General features: G+C 42.7%; 1 protein-coding gene across 3 annotated transcripts in view; it reads right to left on the reverse strand.

Annotated features, from left to right (window-relative positions):
* Nucleotides 1–19117, reverse strand: part of LOC125631940 (dynein axonemal heavy chain 5) — a 286700-nt gene that overhangs the window by 13357 nt on the left and 254226 nt on the right. Inside the window, exons 74-75 of one of the 3 annotated variants that reach the window (XM_048839434.2) lie at nucleotides 13599–13731; nucleotides 3614–3822 (exon numbers count right to left, since the gene is read on the reverse strand). In XM_048839434.2, the coding sequence (XP_048695391.2) occupies nucleotides 3614–3822; nucleotides 13599–13731 (342 nt within the window). Of the gene's footprint in view, nucleotides 1–3613; nucleotides 3823–13598; nucleotides 13732–19117 lie in introns of those variants that run through there. The other 2 variants (XR_012667111.1, XM_075125496.1) reach the window with 2 other exon arrangements.

Here is a 19117-nt window from a genome sequence, read left to right on the forward strand (position 1 = left end):
GATCTTGTGCTTTTTCAGGAAGTTTCTTGAGCAAATGCTGTAGTTGCTTTTGGTAACTCTCAGTGGGATCATAGGGTAATGGCTTGTAGAAAGTGGTGTTGGAGAGCTGCCGAGCAGCCTCTTGTTCATATTCCGACCTATTCATGATGACAACAGCACCTCCTTTGTCAGCCTTTTTGATTGTGATGTCAGAGTTGTTTCTGAGGCTGTGGATGGCATTGTGTTCTGCACGGCTGAGGTTATAGAATCATAGAATCATAGAATATCAGGGTTGGAAGGGACCCCAGAAGGTCATCTAGTCCAACCCCCTACTCGAAGCAGGACCAATTCCCAGTTAAATCATCCCAGCCAGGGCTTTGTCAAGCCTGACCTTAAAAACCTCTAAGGAAGGAGATTCTACCACCTCCCTAGGTAATGCATTCCAGTGTTTCACCACCCTCTTAGTGAAAAAGTTTTTCCTAATATCCAATCTAAACCTCCCCCACTGCAACTTGAGAAAAACTTATGGGGCAAGTGATGCTGCTTTTCCACAATTTCAGCCCGTGCACGTCGGTGGAAGCAGTCTATGTAGAAGTCCAGTCTGCTGTTTCGACCTTCAGGAGGAGTCCACCTAGAATCCTTCTTTTTGTAATGTTGGAAGGGAGGAGTCTGTGGATTAGTATGTTGTTCAGAGGTATTTTGGAAATATTCCTTGAGTCGGAGACGTCGAAAATAGGATTCTAGGTCACCACAGAACTGTATCATGTTTGTGGGGGTGGAGGGGCAGAAGGAGAGGCCCCGAGATAAGACAGCTGCTTCTGCTGGTCTGAGAGTATAGTTGGATAGGTTAACAATATTGCTGGGTGGGTTGAGGGAACCATTGCTGTGGCCCCTTGTAGCATGTAGTAGTTTAGAAAGTTTAGTGTCCTTTTTCTTTTGTAGAGAAGCAAAGTGTGCGTTGTAAATGGCTATCAAGCATTCTTACAACTACAATACTCACCTGCGGAAGTGAAGAAACAGATTGATAGAGCCAGAAGAGTTCCCAGAAGTCACCTACTACAGGACAGGCCTAACAAAGAAAATAACAGAACACCACTAGCCGTCACCTTCAGCCCCCAACTACAACCCCTCCAACGCATTATTAAGGATCTACAACCTATCCTGAAGGATGACCCAACACTCTCACAAATCTTGGGAGACAGGCCAGTCCTTGCCTACAGACAGCCCCCCAACCTGAAGCAAATACTCACCAACAACCACATACCTCACAACAGAACCACTAACCCAGGAACCTATCCTTGCAACAAAGCCCGTTGCCAACTGTGCCCACATATCTATTCGGGGGACACCATCAAAGGGCCTAATAACATCAGCCACACTATCAGAGGCTCGTTCACCTGCACATCCACCAATGTGATATATGCCATCATGTGCCAGCAATGCCCCTCTGCCATGTACATTGGTCAGACTGGACAATCTCTACGTAAAAGAATAAATGGACACAAATCAGATGTCAAGAATTATAACATTCACAAACCAGTCGGAGAACACTTCAATCTCTCTGGTCACGCAATCACAGACATGAAGGTTGCTATCTTACAACAAAAAAACTTCAGATCCAGACTCCAGCGAGCAACTGCTGAATTGGAATTCATTTGCAAATTGGATACTATTAATTTAGGCTTAAATAGAGACTGGGAGTGGCTAAGTCATTATGCAAGGTAGCCTATTTCCCCTTGTTTTTTTCTACCCCCCCCGACGTTCTGGTTAAACTTGGATTTATGCTGGAAATGGCCCACCTTGATTATCATGCACATTGTAAGGAGAGTGGTCAGTTTGGATGAGCTATTGCCAGCAGGAGAGTCAGTTTGTGTGTGTGGAAAAGGGGGTGGGGGGGTGAGAAAACCTGGATTTGTGCTGGAAATGGCCCACCTTGATTATCAAGTGAGTTTGTGTGTGTATGGGGGTGGGGGGGTGAGAAAACCCGTATTTGTGCTGGAAATGGCCCACCTTGATTATCATGCACACTGTAGGGAGAGTGGTCGCTTTGCATGAGCTATTACCAGCAGGAGAGTGAGTTTGTGTGTGTGGTTTTTGGAGGGGGCTGAGGGGGTGAGAAAACTTGGATTTGTGCTGGAAATGGCCCACCTTGATTATCATACACATTTTAAAGAGAGTGGTCACTTTGGATGGGCTATTACCAGCAGGAGAGTGAGTTTGTGTGTGTGGGGGCGGAGGGTGAGAAAACCTGGATTTGTGCTGGAAATGGCGCAACTTGATGAACACTTTAGATAAGCTATTACCAGCAGGAGAGTGGGGTGGGAGGAGGTATTGTTTCATGGTCTCTGTGCATATAATGTCTTCTGCAGTTTCCACAGTATGCATCCGATGAAGTGAGCTGTAGCTCACGAAAGCTCATGCTCAAATAAATTGGTTAGTCTCTAAGGTGCCACAAGTACTCCTTTTCTTTTTGCGAACACTAACTTACTGATTCTCACAGCACCCCTGGTGAGGCAGGTAAGACAGCAAATGGTCTGACAGCATAATAGCAGTTCAGGGATATTTAAAAGTGCCTGTAATGGACTCTTGAGTCTTGTGGACAAAATCAAATGTTAAACTATAATAGCTTCTTTGAATCCTTGGATTCCGATGTCTGTAGGACAGGACACTGGGACTATAAAATTGTGACGGTGGACTATTTATTCTCCAAAACAGTCAGTCCAGATAGACACCTGAAGATCCTCTACCCTTAGCCCAGGACAATATTTGCCACACCCATCTCCATCAATTATTTTTCTCTTCCTGGCAACTTCATCATCTAACATTTACATTGCTAACATCCATTGGTATTAATAAAAATACATCTTTTAAATAACTCTCTTTCGGTTCCACAAAATTGGCCATGCACTCACCCAAGACATCTCAGAATCCATCATTTCCAGATGTCACAGCTCCCAGAAATATCTGCTGCATCATGAAACTTTCATCAGTGTGCACAGCCATACAAAGTAGCCACATGATGAAGGTGTGAATTCTTCCTTCTTCCACCCTCAGCCCTTCTCTTTGTTGCTTTTCTTTTTGTTATGTCTGACCTATTTTAGACTATGCAGTGTGGGGACTGTGTTCTTTATCTCTCTGCAAATTGCCTAGCACAATTTTAGGTGCGGTATACAAAATATATAACTCCACATTATGGAACTGGCCCACAAGGGCTCGGAGGCAAGTCCCATTTAACCCATAAATGGCATGTTTTTAAAACTTTCTTTTTAAAATGTAATTATTTCATACTCTAGGAAGCTTTAAATAAATGAATGACACGCAAATGACTCTTATTACAGGGCAAGGGGAAGGAAGAAAAAGAAAGAAAAAAGGGAGTAAGGAGTTGAAATGTGCAGAAACTCATTGAGACTATTTATATACATTCTATTATTATTATAATAATAACTTGATGGTGCTACTTTCTGTTATTTCAGTAACCATATTTTGGGCTAATAAACATCTCATCCTTAAGGTCTGGAGCTTATTTAACTCGGGACACAATTATAACTGAGTTAGCGGGATGCTTTCTCAAGTTATCATTTAGTTATTGCATAGGATTTAAAATATCATGCTTAAGCTAATTTGTTAACCTTACCTGTGGATTAAAGAATCCTGTCATCCAGAATTGATTTGGTCGGCCATCCAGCAGCCAGCTGCTAAATTGTTGGTTTCTTTCAAGAAGCTCAGTAAACCAAAACCCTAAAGTAGCAGATTCCCAGGAAATCTTGAACCAAAGCTTGGGAATTCTGGCATCATACATGTTATCCAAAGCATCTCGCAAGTCTTCTGACATAATAATGGTTCCTGAATTGTAAGTAAAACATAGAATCATAGAATATCAGGGTTGGAAGGGACCTCAGGAGGTCATCTAGTCCAACCCCCTGCTCAAAGCAGGACCAATCCCCAATTTTTGCCCCAGATCCCTAAATGGCCCCCTCAAGGATTGAACTCACAACCCTGGGTTTAGCAGGCCAAAGCTCAAACCACTGAGCTATCCCTCCCCCCCACATGTACAGAATGAACTTCTCCCCAGCTTCCAAAGGCAATTAAAACTTCTAAACAATGTTCTAAATCCAAATGGATCTCTCTTGTTGAGCCTTAATTATACAACTGTTCAAATGAAGTCAAATTGCAACAAACATATAAGTCTCAGCCCACAGCTAATAATGAATAAAGGACATTTCTTATAATATTATGTGAAGAAATAAAGAGATTTTTTTCAAACAACTTTTTTTTCCAATTTATATTCATTGTATTGACACTGTGCTTGTAAATGTGATGAATTGTTTCAATATAAGTATATTTTAATGTCTCCCTTCACACTATCAGAGAGAGATGTATGCTGTCTATGCCATCTATATCCTAATCATGTATTGACAGAGAATATATTCATTGCAATTATTTTGTTACAGATGATGAGTCCACACATTTTCATTACTAAGAGCTCCCAACAGTGAAATAGTAAAGTAATGGCAGAGATACAGGCAAATATTTTCTTTTTGGCAGTGGTAGTCCACACACACATGCTACATACAGTACAGTGGTTTCCATTAAAAAAGGTTGGCATTTACTGCTTGTAAAATAATTAACCTCACTATGACATCCACAGTATTCTGTAAAGCAGAGGTTCTCAGCCTCTGCTCTGTGGAGCACTTGCTGGTGGTCCACAGCGAGCTGGCTGTCCTCCATATTTTGAGCTCCTAAATTGTATTAAAAGACACCTATAATAAATTAAATAGAGCAACGAGCTCAATGTATCCCAGTTCCAGTTAGAACCGCTAGGTAGTACCACAATACAAATAACAATTATATTTCAATATAACCAACTGCTGTAGTTGCCACGGGGATTGAATGTTATTGCAGATAGAATGAGGGGGCTCACGGAATTGTACAGGGGGGAGAAAGGGAGGTGATCTGTGTGACTACGAATGGGAAGGTGTGTGATCCAGCAGACTACCTCTGTGTTCTGGTGTGGTCCACACTATGGAAACCTCTTTCCTACACTATTCTCTGGTTCACTGAGATAAAATTTTACAAACCTGGGGTGAGAGAAAGGAGTGGTGTGTCAAGAAACCAAAGTTCAGTCCATAGTTTAGGTGAACTCCTGATTCCTTGCTGACACAGCTCTCACATAGGAGCATCCATGAATACACTACGTTTATGTCACGGAGGTCAAGGAAGTCACGGAATCCGTGACTTCTGGAGACATCTGTGACATTCTCTGCTTCAGCCTCAGGAGCTGTAGGATTCTGGAGCTGGCAGCCAGCAGGGTCCTGGCAGGATTCCAGTGACAGCAGCAACAGGGGCCCCCTGCAAGGTTCCAGCAACAGGTGATCAGACTCCTGAGGGGGTCTAGGGGGAGGGGGACACGTTGGGCTGGGAGTGTCCCATTTTCTCTTTGGGAAATATGGTCACCCTGCAGTTTCCAGCTGTCCTGGGCAGAGGGGGAACCCCACAGCTCCCAGCCACCACGGTGGTGGGGGAAAATCATGGGCTGCAGCAGCAAAAGTCACAGACGGGTCACGGCTTCCATGAATTTTTATTTATTGCCCGTGACCTGTCCGTGACTTTTACTAAAAATAACCATGACAAAACCTTAGCCTTATCCATGAGTAGTGCTTTTTACATTCTCCCATTGGTTATAAGACTCCATCCCTTCCTGGCAAACAATGACCTGGCTCAGTTATACCTGCCTTTGTCACCTCCTGTCTGTGCAATATTCCTAGGCAAGAAGCTGTTAGCTTTTAGGAAACTCCAACTAGTACAGAATGCTACAGTGCATCTCTTCAGCAACACTGGTTTTCCATAGATCATCGAGTCAAGTTCAAGATCTTGGTCCTTACCTAGAAGATGCTCAATGGCAAGGTCCAGAATATCTAAAAGATCATCTAAAGCTCTGGGATGAAGAGCATTGTTGACAACTTCACTCCACAGCTACACTACGCTAAGAGGAAAGCTTGTCTTTGCAGGAGACGGGCAAGTCCGAGACTGTGGAAAGAAGTCCTCCAGGAACCACCCCAAGAATAACACAAACCTCACCACCTTCTGCTCCACATTCAAGGGGCATTTCTTCAACCTGACCTTCTCTAACATAAACACAGCAGAATTTACATTACAAAAACACACCAAAACGCTCCTCTGCACACACAATTCTCTCCCTCTAGGGTGAGGATGAGATGGAGAAAGAACCACACGTGACAGATGTTAATCATGTCACATAATACACTATTAGAAGGCACTCAGACAATACATCGATGAGGGCGGAAAACAGAATAGAAAAGTATAAGGGACCCTAAGGGACCCTCTGCCAGCGAAGGATAGCTAGAGTTCATTGCTCTCTGGCCACTCCTCCTCCCCATACTGACACAACCAACAACCAGGATCTGTGAGAGGGCTACTCCTGAGGGAATTCTGCGCCCAAAAATAAAAAAAAAAGTAAAGTTACAAATACTTGGTAACCAAGACCCTGCATTCCAGGTATAATCCTGGATTTTCATTTAAATTACATTACTTTTATTTTGGTGTTTGGGTGTTCTGTAAAGTAGACTGTCGCTTTAAATTGCTCAGACATTCACACGTGAAAGTCAGACAGTTTTACTAATCATTGTCCTGCATTTTTTTTTAAATGGATAAGTAAAATAGATCCCGAGCTGTCATCTAACCCCATTGTGCCTCTCTGGCACAGGAAAAAAAGCGAGACAGCACATAGACTTTCCTAGCTGAGGATTGCTTTACTGTCATTTACAGTAAGGCTCCTTTACACCATTCTGGCAAGGTAAAATTGACCATAATTGACTAAGAATGGGAACGCCTAACTAACAATGGGAACATTAGCAGCCTGCCTGCTTAGCTGTTACATTCCTGCTCTGCCTCAGGGACAGCGCCTGCTTCACGCAGCCCTACGCGGAGAGGGACAGAGTGAGGGCTAGTCGACACTGGCAGCGTTAAAGCACTGCTGCGGCAGCACCTGAACGTGCCTCGAGTGGTCGCAGTGCTGCGCTGGGAGCTCTCCTAGCGCTCTAAAAAAACCCACCTCCACGAGGGGCGCAGCTCCCAGCACTGGTGCACTGTCCACACCAGCAATTTACAGCGCTGAAACTTGCTGCGCTCAGGGGGGCGTTTTTTCACACCCCCTGAGCGAGAAAGTTGCAGCGCTGTAAATTGCCAGTGTAGACAAGGCCTGAGTCTCTCTCACTCGATCACACACAGGCATGCGCCCTGCCCCACTCCCTTAACATCTCTCCCCAGACTCATGCATGCACACCCAGCCTCCTTCCTCCCCCAGCAGTGATCTGCTCTCTGCTGCCAGCTGCTCCCAGCAGACACACCCAGACTGCCGCAGAAGGGGCATGTTCCTCACAGATTTCTTTGCTCCCCTATTTTTCTGCGGAGAAGCCAAGAAATTTGCGGAAGGTATGAATTCTGCACCCCCGCCCCCAAGGGCGTGGAAGTCCCCTAGGAGCAGAGGGCAGTATAGGAGCCAGCTATGCCATCTCTACACCCATTAGGCACTTCCCTATGCTGCAGCCTCCTAGTTGGTGTTTGTGTGTGTGTGTGGGGGGGGAACAGACAAACACAACCAGACTCTGCTCCCTGTGCACCATCTGAGAGACACCAAGGGAGCAGCGTGGACCAGGGAGTCTCCCACTACAACTGGAAACACTGTCCCACATGTCCCTCTGTGATGACTCATGATTGTCGCTGGAAATAATAAACCAGACTTTTGATACAAACATGAAGCAAACTTAACAAAAGAGCTGTAGAGGCTGAGAAGACGTGCTCAGTGCCCTGGCCTTGGCTACATCTCTGCATTACTATGCTGAGTGAGTGGGTGTGAGCTTTGGCAGCAGGGATATGGTACTTGAGTTGCAGCACCAGGACAGACTGAATGCCATCTGTGGGCGTTGCTATGCATTCCTGCAGCTCAGATGCTTTGATAAAAATAAAACAGTGGAGAGAAATTAGATTAATTACCAAATGAGAGGGATAGATACATCTGTTCCAGAAAACAGAAACTCTCAAATAACAAGGACTGGAAAACAGACACAGGGAATGTTGAGTGAATAATGCAAAACCATATATTTCTACTATCTAACTAATAGAAAACAGGAGGCAGCCCGCTGTAAAGGGGCTGACTGAACATTTTATGAACTTAACGTGACTGGCTGTAATGTTCTATGAACTTCACTTGCCTGCTGTTTATAACAGTTATTTTTGGATTTTATGTGGTCGGGTCCCCTTTCATGGGTACAATGAAGCCCTTATTAAGATGACAGATTAAAGGTCAGATCATTTAAAGGCTCTGAAGGGGCTTTTTGATATTTCTAAAATAATTTGTACTGTAACCATACTGCACGTAGATTAGAGCTTTTAAAACAGGTTTCTACCCTGAGTTGCCCTGTCTCTGGCTATGCCTGCACTATGAAGTACGGGTGTGATTTCCCTGCTGGCATATACTTACTTGTGCTAGCTCTTATTGAGCAAGGGCAAGTAGAAATCGCTGGGTAGTGGTGGTCACCTTGGCAATGGCAGCAGAGGCACAGCTGAGCTATGCCAAAAACCTATACACACAGCACTCCAGCTCGTAGTGTAGATGTAGCCTCTTTTGGCCCGTCTAAATACTTCCAACTACTGTGCAGAGAAAGAGGCAAGGTAAAGCTCCTGTAGGTGTTCAATTCAATACTGGACAAGACGAGTTTTTGTGGCTAATTAAAGTAATTATGTCAAGGGGCTGCACAGCTACATTCTAGCACATTTGTCCTAGTCTGTGATTCTATATTTAGTGATTCACCATGTAACAGAATGAAAGCTTTGTTCGATTTATATTATCTGAGGGCTTGGCAGAGCTCGATTTTCCCCCCATAATTTTGATGGATAATGTATGTTTATTTTTTCCTATTTTTATCAATTTAAATCTTTACAGTTGCATGAAATTATGGGGTTTAAGCATTTCTTTAGTTTTTATTGATTTAAATTCTCACAATTATGGGAAATTATGGGACAGTCAGCCAATAATTATTTAATGATGGTAGACAATGAGATTCAAAAAGTTAAAGCTTTATAACTGTTAGAATACCAATTGTCAATATCACATGTCAAAATTTATAAAATAAATGTCCTTAAATCAAACGCTAATAAGTTAAGCAGCATTTTTCTTACTTTGCCTAGCTGTAAATTTTGGTTATTATAGATGGAAGTAGTTTTTAATTGATTTGTGAGTGTCCAGTGAAACTGATGTTCATTTACCGATAACAATTTAATCCTTCCAAGCCTAATTATGTGTATATAGTAGCTCCTCGTTAATACTTGGGCTCACACCTATCTCTGTAATGAGCTGGATCTGAACATCCTGAAATATGGGAAGGTTCGGATTTGGACCACAGTTTTGAACCTCTTCATTTGGAAGAATTTGCCTCCAGCTAGAGAGGTGAAGATCCAGATGTGCAGCTCGAACTAGCAGTTGGGATCTTAAGCTTTGGTTTCAGCAAGAACTCAAGTTTCCAAGCCTCATTCTCTTTTCATGTGCATAGGTGTAAATCAGAAATAACTCAACTGAAATGAGAGAGTTACACAAGGATAAAACCCATGTGAATTAAAGGAGAATCAAGCCTCTAGTTCCTGTATTCTGATATTGCTCATAAACAGTTGTCATGGTTACAGGGCAAGCTGTGCTTTACAGACCTTTTAGTCTATCTGATGTGCACCCCTCAAGAGGCAGTTTTTGCTACCTTCCATCTGGGTGGAACCACACATTCCTACCACTCTTAGACTGTGTTTCTGGGCTGCAGCCCCTCTGTTTACCAACTATATTAACCCAACAGGCCCAAATGAGTTCTGCTCCTGTAAGACCTTTGCTCTGGGGGCCTGTGACAGTGGCTGATTAGAGTGACTCACAAACAGCTGCTTCAAAACAAAGCTTTATTTATTCATTCACCCAAAGGTACATAGGATGCAGAGCAAAGGGTAAAAACAATAAAGGCCTATACTCATATTTACCTTTACCTAACTTTTAATCTTTCCTTGCAAGCTTTGGTAAATTCTATTCAGCCCACTTACCTCCATTTCTAGGCTGGAAGAAGCAGACTGACCTGCTGCAGCATGCTCTGTGTGTCTTCTTGCATCCCTCTCAGTGTTCACTCACACTCCCTGGGTGGCTCCTGGCAACATACCCAACTCTCTTCCTTTTCTAGGCCTGAGGTCCTTTAATGGTTTAGCACCCACTTTGATCCTGAGCTTGTGCATAGGAAGAGTAAACCTTACCAGCCTGGTTGGTGCCAGACAAGGGCACTCCCCAGTTCATAGCTTCCCCCTTAGTTCCCTCAAGGACTGTTGATATTCTCGCGGACTGTACCTTTTCTTTGCCATTGTTTTGTTTCCTGTTTGTTTCCCCCCTGATAGCCTCCTTTGATTTAAGACCTTGCAGTCAGGCAGGCTACCACCAATCAGGTAAACCGACGTGCATATATTTGTAAAAAAATAGCACACTTAACTCTCTCATTCTCCACAATAGCTATTTACTCTATTCAGTAACACTGCTGACATATTTTAAAAACAAGCGCACACAATTTATCCTGGCAAATTGTCTTGAAAATTTACCAGCACAGGCACCAAATCTACATGTCCACGCATTATCATGATGGTAGATGATACAAAAAAATTAATATTTTATGGGTGCGCACATGCACACACCTACACAGAGCCTTGCCCCACACCAGCTCAGTAGAACATTGCAAAACTGTTCTGCAGCATCTTTTAAAGACTTCTGTGTTTCCTGTAGTTTATCCTAAATCTACACAATTTGCTTCTGAACACTTAGATATTCAGCATCAAGCCAAGTGTGTATATAAGATTTAGTAATATATCCCAAAGTATCTTTTATCTTTTAAAAAGATAATCAGAGTAACCAGCTTTCCTCAGGGTGAGAAGAATAATAGAAATTGGAAATTATTGGGCCAAAATGTTTTTGAGTTACGAGGTGGCAAAACACATTAGTTCTTTTTTTCCAGAAGTCTCAAAACATGAATTTTCCGATTGCCACATTTTATGAATGCTTTCTTGAATGCCTCCAAACATCCCCAAATAAAATTCTCCTCTGGAATACCCTGATGACTCCCATACCGTCATTGTGGGAATCAATGGAGAAAGAACAAAGGACTCTTCAGTCCAAATGCACACGCCCCATGATATGAGCTAACAAAAATGTCATTATCTTTAGCTGCTCTGGAGCTCTTTTCATCTTGGCAGGCAGCCATCAGAAGCCAATAGGATCCTAGCTCGCAGGAGACCATGCTTTTAATCTGGTTGCTAACACAGCAAGATCAACTCATCGAGCTTCAACTTCTCCCTTTGCAAAATGAAGGTAAAATTATAGTTTAGTTTACCAGGGTCTTTTGAGATCTAACTAACCTACGTTTGTAAGGTGCCATGTATAATGTGTGTAAAGCATTATGACTCACTGGAATCACAGATGGGAATAGAATTCAAAGCCTCCTGTCCTGACTGTCTTCCTCCACCTCCAACTATCATTCCTCCTGGCTACCTGGCCTACTGACTGAAAAATGATGATCCTTCATCATAGTTTTTTGGAAAGATAAAGTCAGCTTGTACAGCTACAAATCTTAGGAACTCTGCAAGGTACTTATCCTCCACATAACTCATATTATGTTTCCACAGGGGTCATGGGTACTTCAGCATTGTGGCTGTGCAGTGTAGGAAACACGTATGACACTGATGTCATATTTAAGAAGCACCTAAAGCTAGCATGCTAGCCAGCACGCATTACATAGATCAATGCAGAACTCAAAACAGATGATGAAAAGGCTTTTAATAACATATTAAATCTGCAACTGAAATCTATAAAGACTAGTGAAAGGCACCAGTACTCAGCTAGGGCAACATATTAATCTCATATTTGGGATTTCTAGACCAAGCCTTTTCTGAGTTACATTGGTCTGAAAGAGTCAGGAATGTATCATTTTTAGGATGCCCACAGCTCTATCTCCCAGAAACTTTATCTAAATTATCTCAAGCTTTATACCCTGGCATAAATTCAAGCCTGAAAAAATTCCAAATCCAGACAGGAAATTCACCAAAGTTTGGGTCATTTTGATCTGGGGGTTTGATTCAGGGCCATTTCTAGTTACTCCCAAAATGAAAAGGATATACATCCACAAAAACACGACCCCCCTCTGAAATGACTGCTCTGTGTCAAACTCACACTTATGTAGGTCAGTTGAGAGGACAACGTTCACTTTTGCTTTCAGATTTATGTGGAGTATTATATCATTCCAACTGTGAAATAAATTCTGGGCAATCAGTAAGTAATTAAAACAGCACTAACGGGTGGAACCTAATAGTGAGTACAAAGCACAGCTACAACTCTAATAACCATAATTTGAACTCAAAAATATAATCTGGATGAAAAACTGGTTGAAAAACCCTACTCAGATATCAATGGTTCACTGTCAAACTGGGGGACTTAACTAGTGGGGTCCCACACCGGTCAATCCTGGGTTCAGCACTACTCATTATTTTCATGAATGACTCAGATAATGAAGTGGAGAGTATTCTTATAAAATTTGTGGATGACACCACACTCTACTTCCACGTACTGAAAAAAATCTTCTTAGGCTTTTCTTTTGGGAGTCTGATTTTATATTCTCCTTCCAGCTAGCCATTTTAATGATACCATATGGGCAAAATGGGATGTGAGAAGGAGGAAACAGAAAGCAACACGAGCCATCTATTCCATCGCCTTCACTCCAGCATTGCTTATCTCTTACCTTAAGCTGAACTCTCTCAGCTCCAACATGTGCAGAATGCCACTGCCCCGCTGCTAATTAGTATGTAATTTTATAACTATGCTTCTTCTTAGCTCTATACAATTAAGCCTCAGTTTGATTCTGAATCATTTTGCCAGACAGTTTATGGTCCCAATCCTACAATTCATAGCACACAGGCGCAGCAGTGCAGCTCTGCAAAGACGGATTGGCTTCAGTGGGTTTCATGTGGGTACAAAAATGATTAGGGGACTGGAACACATGACTTTTGAGGAGCGGCTGAGGGAACTGGGATTGTTTAGTCTGCGGAAGAGAAGAATGAGGGGGGATTTGATAGCTGCTTTCAACTACCTGAAAGGGGGTTCCAAAGAGGATGGTTCTAGACTGTTCTCAGTAGCTGATGACAGAACAAGGAGTAATGGTCTCAAGTTGCAGTGGGGGAGGTTTAGGTTGGATATTAGGAAAAACTTTTTCACTAGGAGGGTGGTGAAACACTGGAATGGGTTACCTAGGGAGGTGGTGGAATCTCCTTCCTTAGAAGTTTTTAAGGTCAGGCTTGACAAAGCCCTGGCTGGGATGATTTAATTGGGGATCGGTCCTGCTTTGAGCAGGGGGTTGGACTAGGTGACCTCCTGAGGTCCCTTCCAATCCTGATATTCTATGATTCTATGAGCAGAGCCACAGGGCACAGTGAATTGCAGGACCAGGGCACCATAAATCAAGGTAGATGTGGGAACATTGTTAGTGTCACTATACTGTTATAATCCTTTAGAAATTAATGCTGTATGATTATATACTTACCATCTATGGCCAGTTTGAGATCAGTCAGTGTAGTTCGAACTCTTGATATAACACGCTGCATACGGTCAATTTCCTGACGTAGAAATATATTTAAGGGTTGAATTTCTCCCATCTTTTGAAGCTGGGCTTTCACCTAAACAGAGTTTTGGGGAAAAAAAACATATCTATTATTATGTAGATATACAAATATGGTAACACTTTTAAAAGCACAAAGGTACTTTTTAAAATTTTACCCACAAACCCTAAAAACCAAACTACACAGTAATGGATGGCCAATGGTCATCCTGCACCAGCTTTATGGTCTAGTATGTTGTGACTCTTCAGGCCTAGTAAAAAGGAGCTTCATCCCATTGGAGGGGAGATTGCCAGCTTTTGGAAGGGAAACTTTAGCCTTTACTTCTCCAGTAGAAGCTCAGAGTTACAAACACCAGAGTTACGAACTGACCGTTCAACCTCACACCTCATGTGGAACCGGAAGTACGCATTCAGGAATCAGCACAGACAAGAAAAAAGCAAACTCAGTACATTACTGTGTTAAATGTAAACTACTAAAAATATAAAGGGAAAGTTAACAAAAAGAAAAAGATTTGAGAAGTTATATAGAGTTAGAATTCTAATAAAATCAAACATCAGCCTAATACAGCGGGTGCTATTTTGCCAAGGCCAAAAGTCCATTAAATGTTAATTTGTGCTTTTCTTGAAAGACACCAAGGTTTTGTAGACACCGGGAAGTTAATGCAGAGTAAGCTAGATGAATTTAAAGCACACTAGTTTTAGCACACTGAGGGCTAGTCTACACTTAAAATGCTGCAGGTGCGCTGCTGTAGTTCTTCAGTGAAAACACTATCTATGCTGATGGGAGGGCTTCTCCAGTTGGTGTAGGTAATCCATCCACCCCCCACCCCCACCCCCCCTGAGAGGAGGTAGCGAAGTCTATGGAAACATTCTCCCATCGACCTAGCGCTGTCTACACTGGGGCTTAGGTTGGCTTAATTGCGTCATTCATGGGTATGGATTTTTCACACCCCTGAACAACTTAGTTAGATCAACCTAATTTCCTACTGTAGACCAGGCCTAACTCCACAAGTGGACATTCAAATGCCCCCAGACAGCTTAGCTTACTACACTTTAAAGGGTAATAAGTTAAAGAGCAAAAAGGCACACTTAGTGCACAGTATCCAAGTACACACGGAGTTAATGAGGAGTAGTGTTGTGATAACTGAGCCTATAAATAATGACAGGTTTCAGAGTAACAGCCGTGTTAGTCTGTATTCGCAAAAAGAAAAGGAGTACTTGTGGCACCTTAGAGACTAACCAATTTATTTGAGCATAAGCTTTCGTGAGCTACAGCTCACTTCATCGGATGCATACCGTGGAAAATACAGCATATGTTTTTATACACACAAACCATGAAAAAATGGGTGTTTATCACTACAAAAGTTTTTCTCTCCCGCCACCCCACTCTCCTGCTGGTAATAGCTTATCTAAAGTGATCACTCTCCTTACAATGTGTATGATAATCAAGGTGGGCCATTTCCAGCACAAATCCAGGTTTTCTCCCCACCCTCCTGTTGGTAATAGCTTATCTAAAGTGTTAAACCCTGGATTTGTGCTGGAAATGGCCCACCTTGATTATCATACACATTGTAAGGAGAGTGATCACTTTAGATAAGCTATTACCAACAGGAGAGTGGGTTTGTTGGGGAGGGTGGGGTGAAAACCTGGATTTGTGCTGGAAATGGCCCACCTTGATTATCATACACATTGTAAGGAGAGTGATCACTTTAGATAAGCTATTACTAGCAGGAGAGTGGGGCGGGGGGAGAGAAAACCTTTTGTAGTGATAAACACCCATTTTTTCATGGTTTGTGTGTATAAAAACATATTCTGTATTTTCCACAGTATGCATCCGATGAAGTGAGCTGTAGCTCACGAAAGCTTATGCTCAAATAAATTGGTTAGTCTCTAAGGTGCCATAAGTACTCCTTTTCTTTGAGCCTATAAATTTACCCTAATTGTAAGCTTAATTGTGAAAAGTATATGAAAGCTCATAAAATGTTACAATAACCTAAAATAACAATTGTTACTAGAAAGTCAGTGAAGTTGCTTTCAATAATGAATGTTATAAAAAGGTGCAAAAGACTCAGACAGACTAAATTAGTCCAAACAAAAAGGCCATGTCTTTTTGGGTCCTTAAAGAGAAAGACTTTGGAGGAAAGGAAAAAAATAGTAAAGAACAGATGTAGGCTGCTGCAGCGAGCTTCATCATCATGGCATCCACCCACATCATTTCCTGGGACTCTGGGCCTTCTTTATCCTAATCCTGAGCGATGCCCAGACCAGACTGGGCTGGAGAGAAAGTTCTAGATGACAATGCCACCCCTTCTAGTGCCAGCTGAATCCCAAACGCCGAAATTAAATGGGATCAGACTTTAACAATTGCAGCAAAACTCCAACTCATCTCAGTTAACTTCTCTTTTTACCCAAAAGGACAGTTATTACCATCTTTAACACCATCTAAAAGATTGTCATACACAAATGTTTTTCCTTCTAAAACTCTCTCCAGCTACAGTGAAAGGGAAGAAGATATGTTGTTAAAATAAAAGTCTTATTTTATGTTTATCTTACTTTATATTTCAAATGCTTTATCTGTTTTTCCTTCTTTTCTGCATTTTTAATAAAAGGTTAAAAGAAAGTTTAATGGTGTGTTTGCCATGGTACTAAGCAGGCTGAGGTCTCTGTATACCAAACCCCAAACCTTGTTTAACATTGTTCAATGTTGGACAATGAGACTGGGTTATGTTAACATCTTTGGCTCATTTATTCTATTTAAATTAATATAACAGTAGCTAGTTCACTTGAAATTCACACCCTAGGTTTCTCCGTACTAGTTTCTCCATGTAGACAAACCCGAAGGGTGAATGCTATTGTAACAACATAATGTTATATCTAGCACCATTCCTCTTTAAAAAGGAAGAAAAGCGTAGCACTTGAAAGGTGATACTTGATAGGACAAGAGAGTAAATGCTTTGACCGTCTCCATTTCTCAGGTTTCATCTTCAGGCCTTTGAAAATACCCTTTTAAGCTTTACATGGTTTTCTCCTTGGGGGACAACCACCAGGGAGGTTATTCATTATATTTTAATCATATGCATATATGATTTTACAGAAAGGCTGTCCATGGAGTAGGTGCCAACAGATTACACTAATGCTTTCAAGTTTGACAGCTCATTCTACCGAACGAGTCAATATGCTTTTCTTTCTTTCTAAACCACTAAAAGCAGCTACTACTAGAGCATTTAAAATTAGAGCCGGGAGAATAGTTTCCTGTGGACAATTTATTTGGTGAATAATGCCCTCTTTTCTGTTCACAAATGATTTGCAAAGAGAGCCTTTGATTTTTAAGACTTTCACAGGAAATCCACTCCTTTTGCCCAAACAGCCAAAAGAACAACTATCAGAGGGGTAGCTGTGCCAGTCTGTATCCACAAAAACAACAAGGAGGCTGGTGGCACCATAAAGACTAACAGATTTATTTGGGCATAAGCTTTCGTGGGTAAAAAACCCACTTCTTCAGATGCAAGTGAGAGGAAGTGGGGTTTTTTACTCAAAACCCATGAAAGCTTATGCCCAAATATGTTTGTTAGTCTTTAAGGTGCCAGAAGAACAACTGTTTGCTCCACTCAGTGTTTTGTCTCAGTATCCCTGTGATGAATGAAACAGGGTAGGCTCCCTGTTATGGACACACAGCCAGCCAGTTAGCTATAAAATCCCTCTTAGGCCTGGTCTACACTACGAGTTTATGTCGGATTTAGCAGCGTTAAATTGAATTACCCCTGCACCCGTCCACACAATGAAGCCATTTTTTTCGACATAAAGGGCTCTTAAAACCGATTTCTGTACTCTTTCCCAATTAGGGGATTAGCACTGAAATCAACATCGTTTCGAATTAGGGTTAGCGTGGACGCAATTTGAAGGTATTGACCTCCAGGAGCTATCCCACAGTGCACCATTGTGACCACTCTGGACAGTACTCTGAACTCAGCTGCACTGGCCAGGTGTACAGGAAAAGCCCCGGGAACTTTTTGAATCTCATTTCCTGTTTGGCCAGGCGAACTCATCAGCACAGGCGACCATGCAGTCCCAGAATCAAAAAAGAGCTCCAGCATGGACCGAACGGGAGGTACTGGATCTGATCGCTGTATGGGGACAGGAATCGTGCTGTCAGAACTACGTTCCAAAAGACGAAATGCCAAAACATTTCAAAAAATCTCCGAGGCCATGAGGGACAGAGGCTACAGCAGGGACGCAACACAGTGCCGCAAGAAACTTATGGAGCTCAGACAAGCGTACCAGAAAACCAAAGAATCAAATGGACGCTCCGGGACAGAGCCCCAGACATGCCGCGTCTATGCTGAACTGCATGCAATTCTAGGGGGGGCTGCCACCACTACGCCAGCCCTGTCCGTGGACTCCAATGATGGGGTACTTTCTGCCATGCCTGAGGATTTTGCAGACAGGGAAGAGGAGGAGGAGGAGGACAAGCTTGAGGAGAGCACGCAGCACACCATTCTCCCCGACAGCCAGGATCTTTTTATCACCCTGACTGAAATACCCTCCCGACCCAACGAAGCTGGAGAAGGGACCTCTGGTGAGTGTACCTTTTAAAATATAATACATGTTATAAAAGCAAGTGTTTTTTAATGATTAAGTAGCCTTGAGGACTTGGGATGCATTCATGGCCAGTACAGCTACTGGAAAAGTCTTTTAACGTGTCTGGGGATGGAGCGGAAATCCTCCAGGGACATCTCCATGAAGCTCTCCTGGAAGTACTCTAAAAGCCTTTGCAGAAGGTTTCAGGGGAGAGCAGCCTTATTCCGTCTTCCATGGTAGGACACTTTACCACGCCATGCTAGTAGCAAGTAATCTGGTATCATTGAATGACAAAGCCTGGCAGCATATGGTCCTGGTGTTTGCTGGCATTCAAGCAACATCCATTCTTTATCTCTCTGTGTTATCCTCAGGAGAGTGATATTGTTCATGGTAACCTGGTTGAAATAGGGGAATTTAATTAAGGGGACATTCAGAGGTGGCTGAAAAGAAATCCTCCCAGCAGTTAGCCATGCGGTGGGGTGAGGGGGCCATTGGTGCTGAGCTGTTCGCGTTTGGCTAGCAGAGATCTTCCCTGATACCAGCCACACGGTGGGGTGAGGGGTAAAGCAATCATCCCAGAGAAAAGATGGGGGGAGAGAGGGTTAGTTTGGTTTCTGCTGCTGCACGTTAACAGGAAAACCGCAGCACTAAATGGCCAACTCAACATGCTTTGCTTGGTATGGGAGAGGAGGGCACTGCGGTTATGAAGGTTGCAGAAGCCGAAAGACTATGGCTTACCATGGCTGCCTGCAAGCCGAATTCTGTTGCCCGGCACTGCGTGTGTGATTTCTAACACCAAAGCTGCAGGTACTCAATATAAGATGCAAAATGCGACCTTGTACCAAAATCTCATGTGCTATGTAATG

The sequence above is a fragment of the Caretta caretta genome, chromosome 2, assembly GCF_965140235.1.
Source record: "Caretta caretta isolate rCarCar2 chromosome 2, rCarCar1.hap1, whole genome shotgun sequence".
Lineage (NCBI taxonomy): Eukaryota > Metazoa > Chordata > Testudines > Cheloniidae > Caretta > Caretta caretta.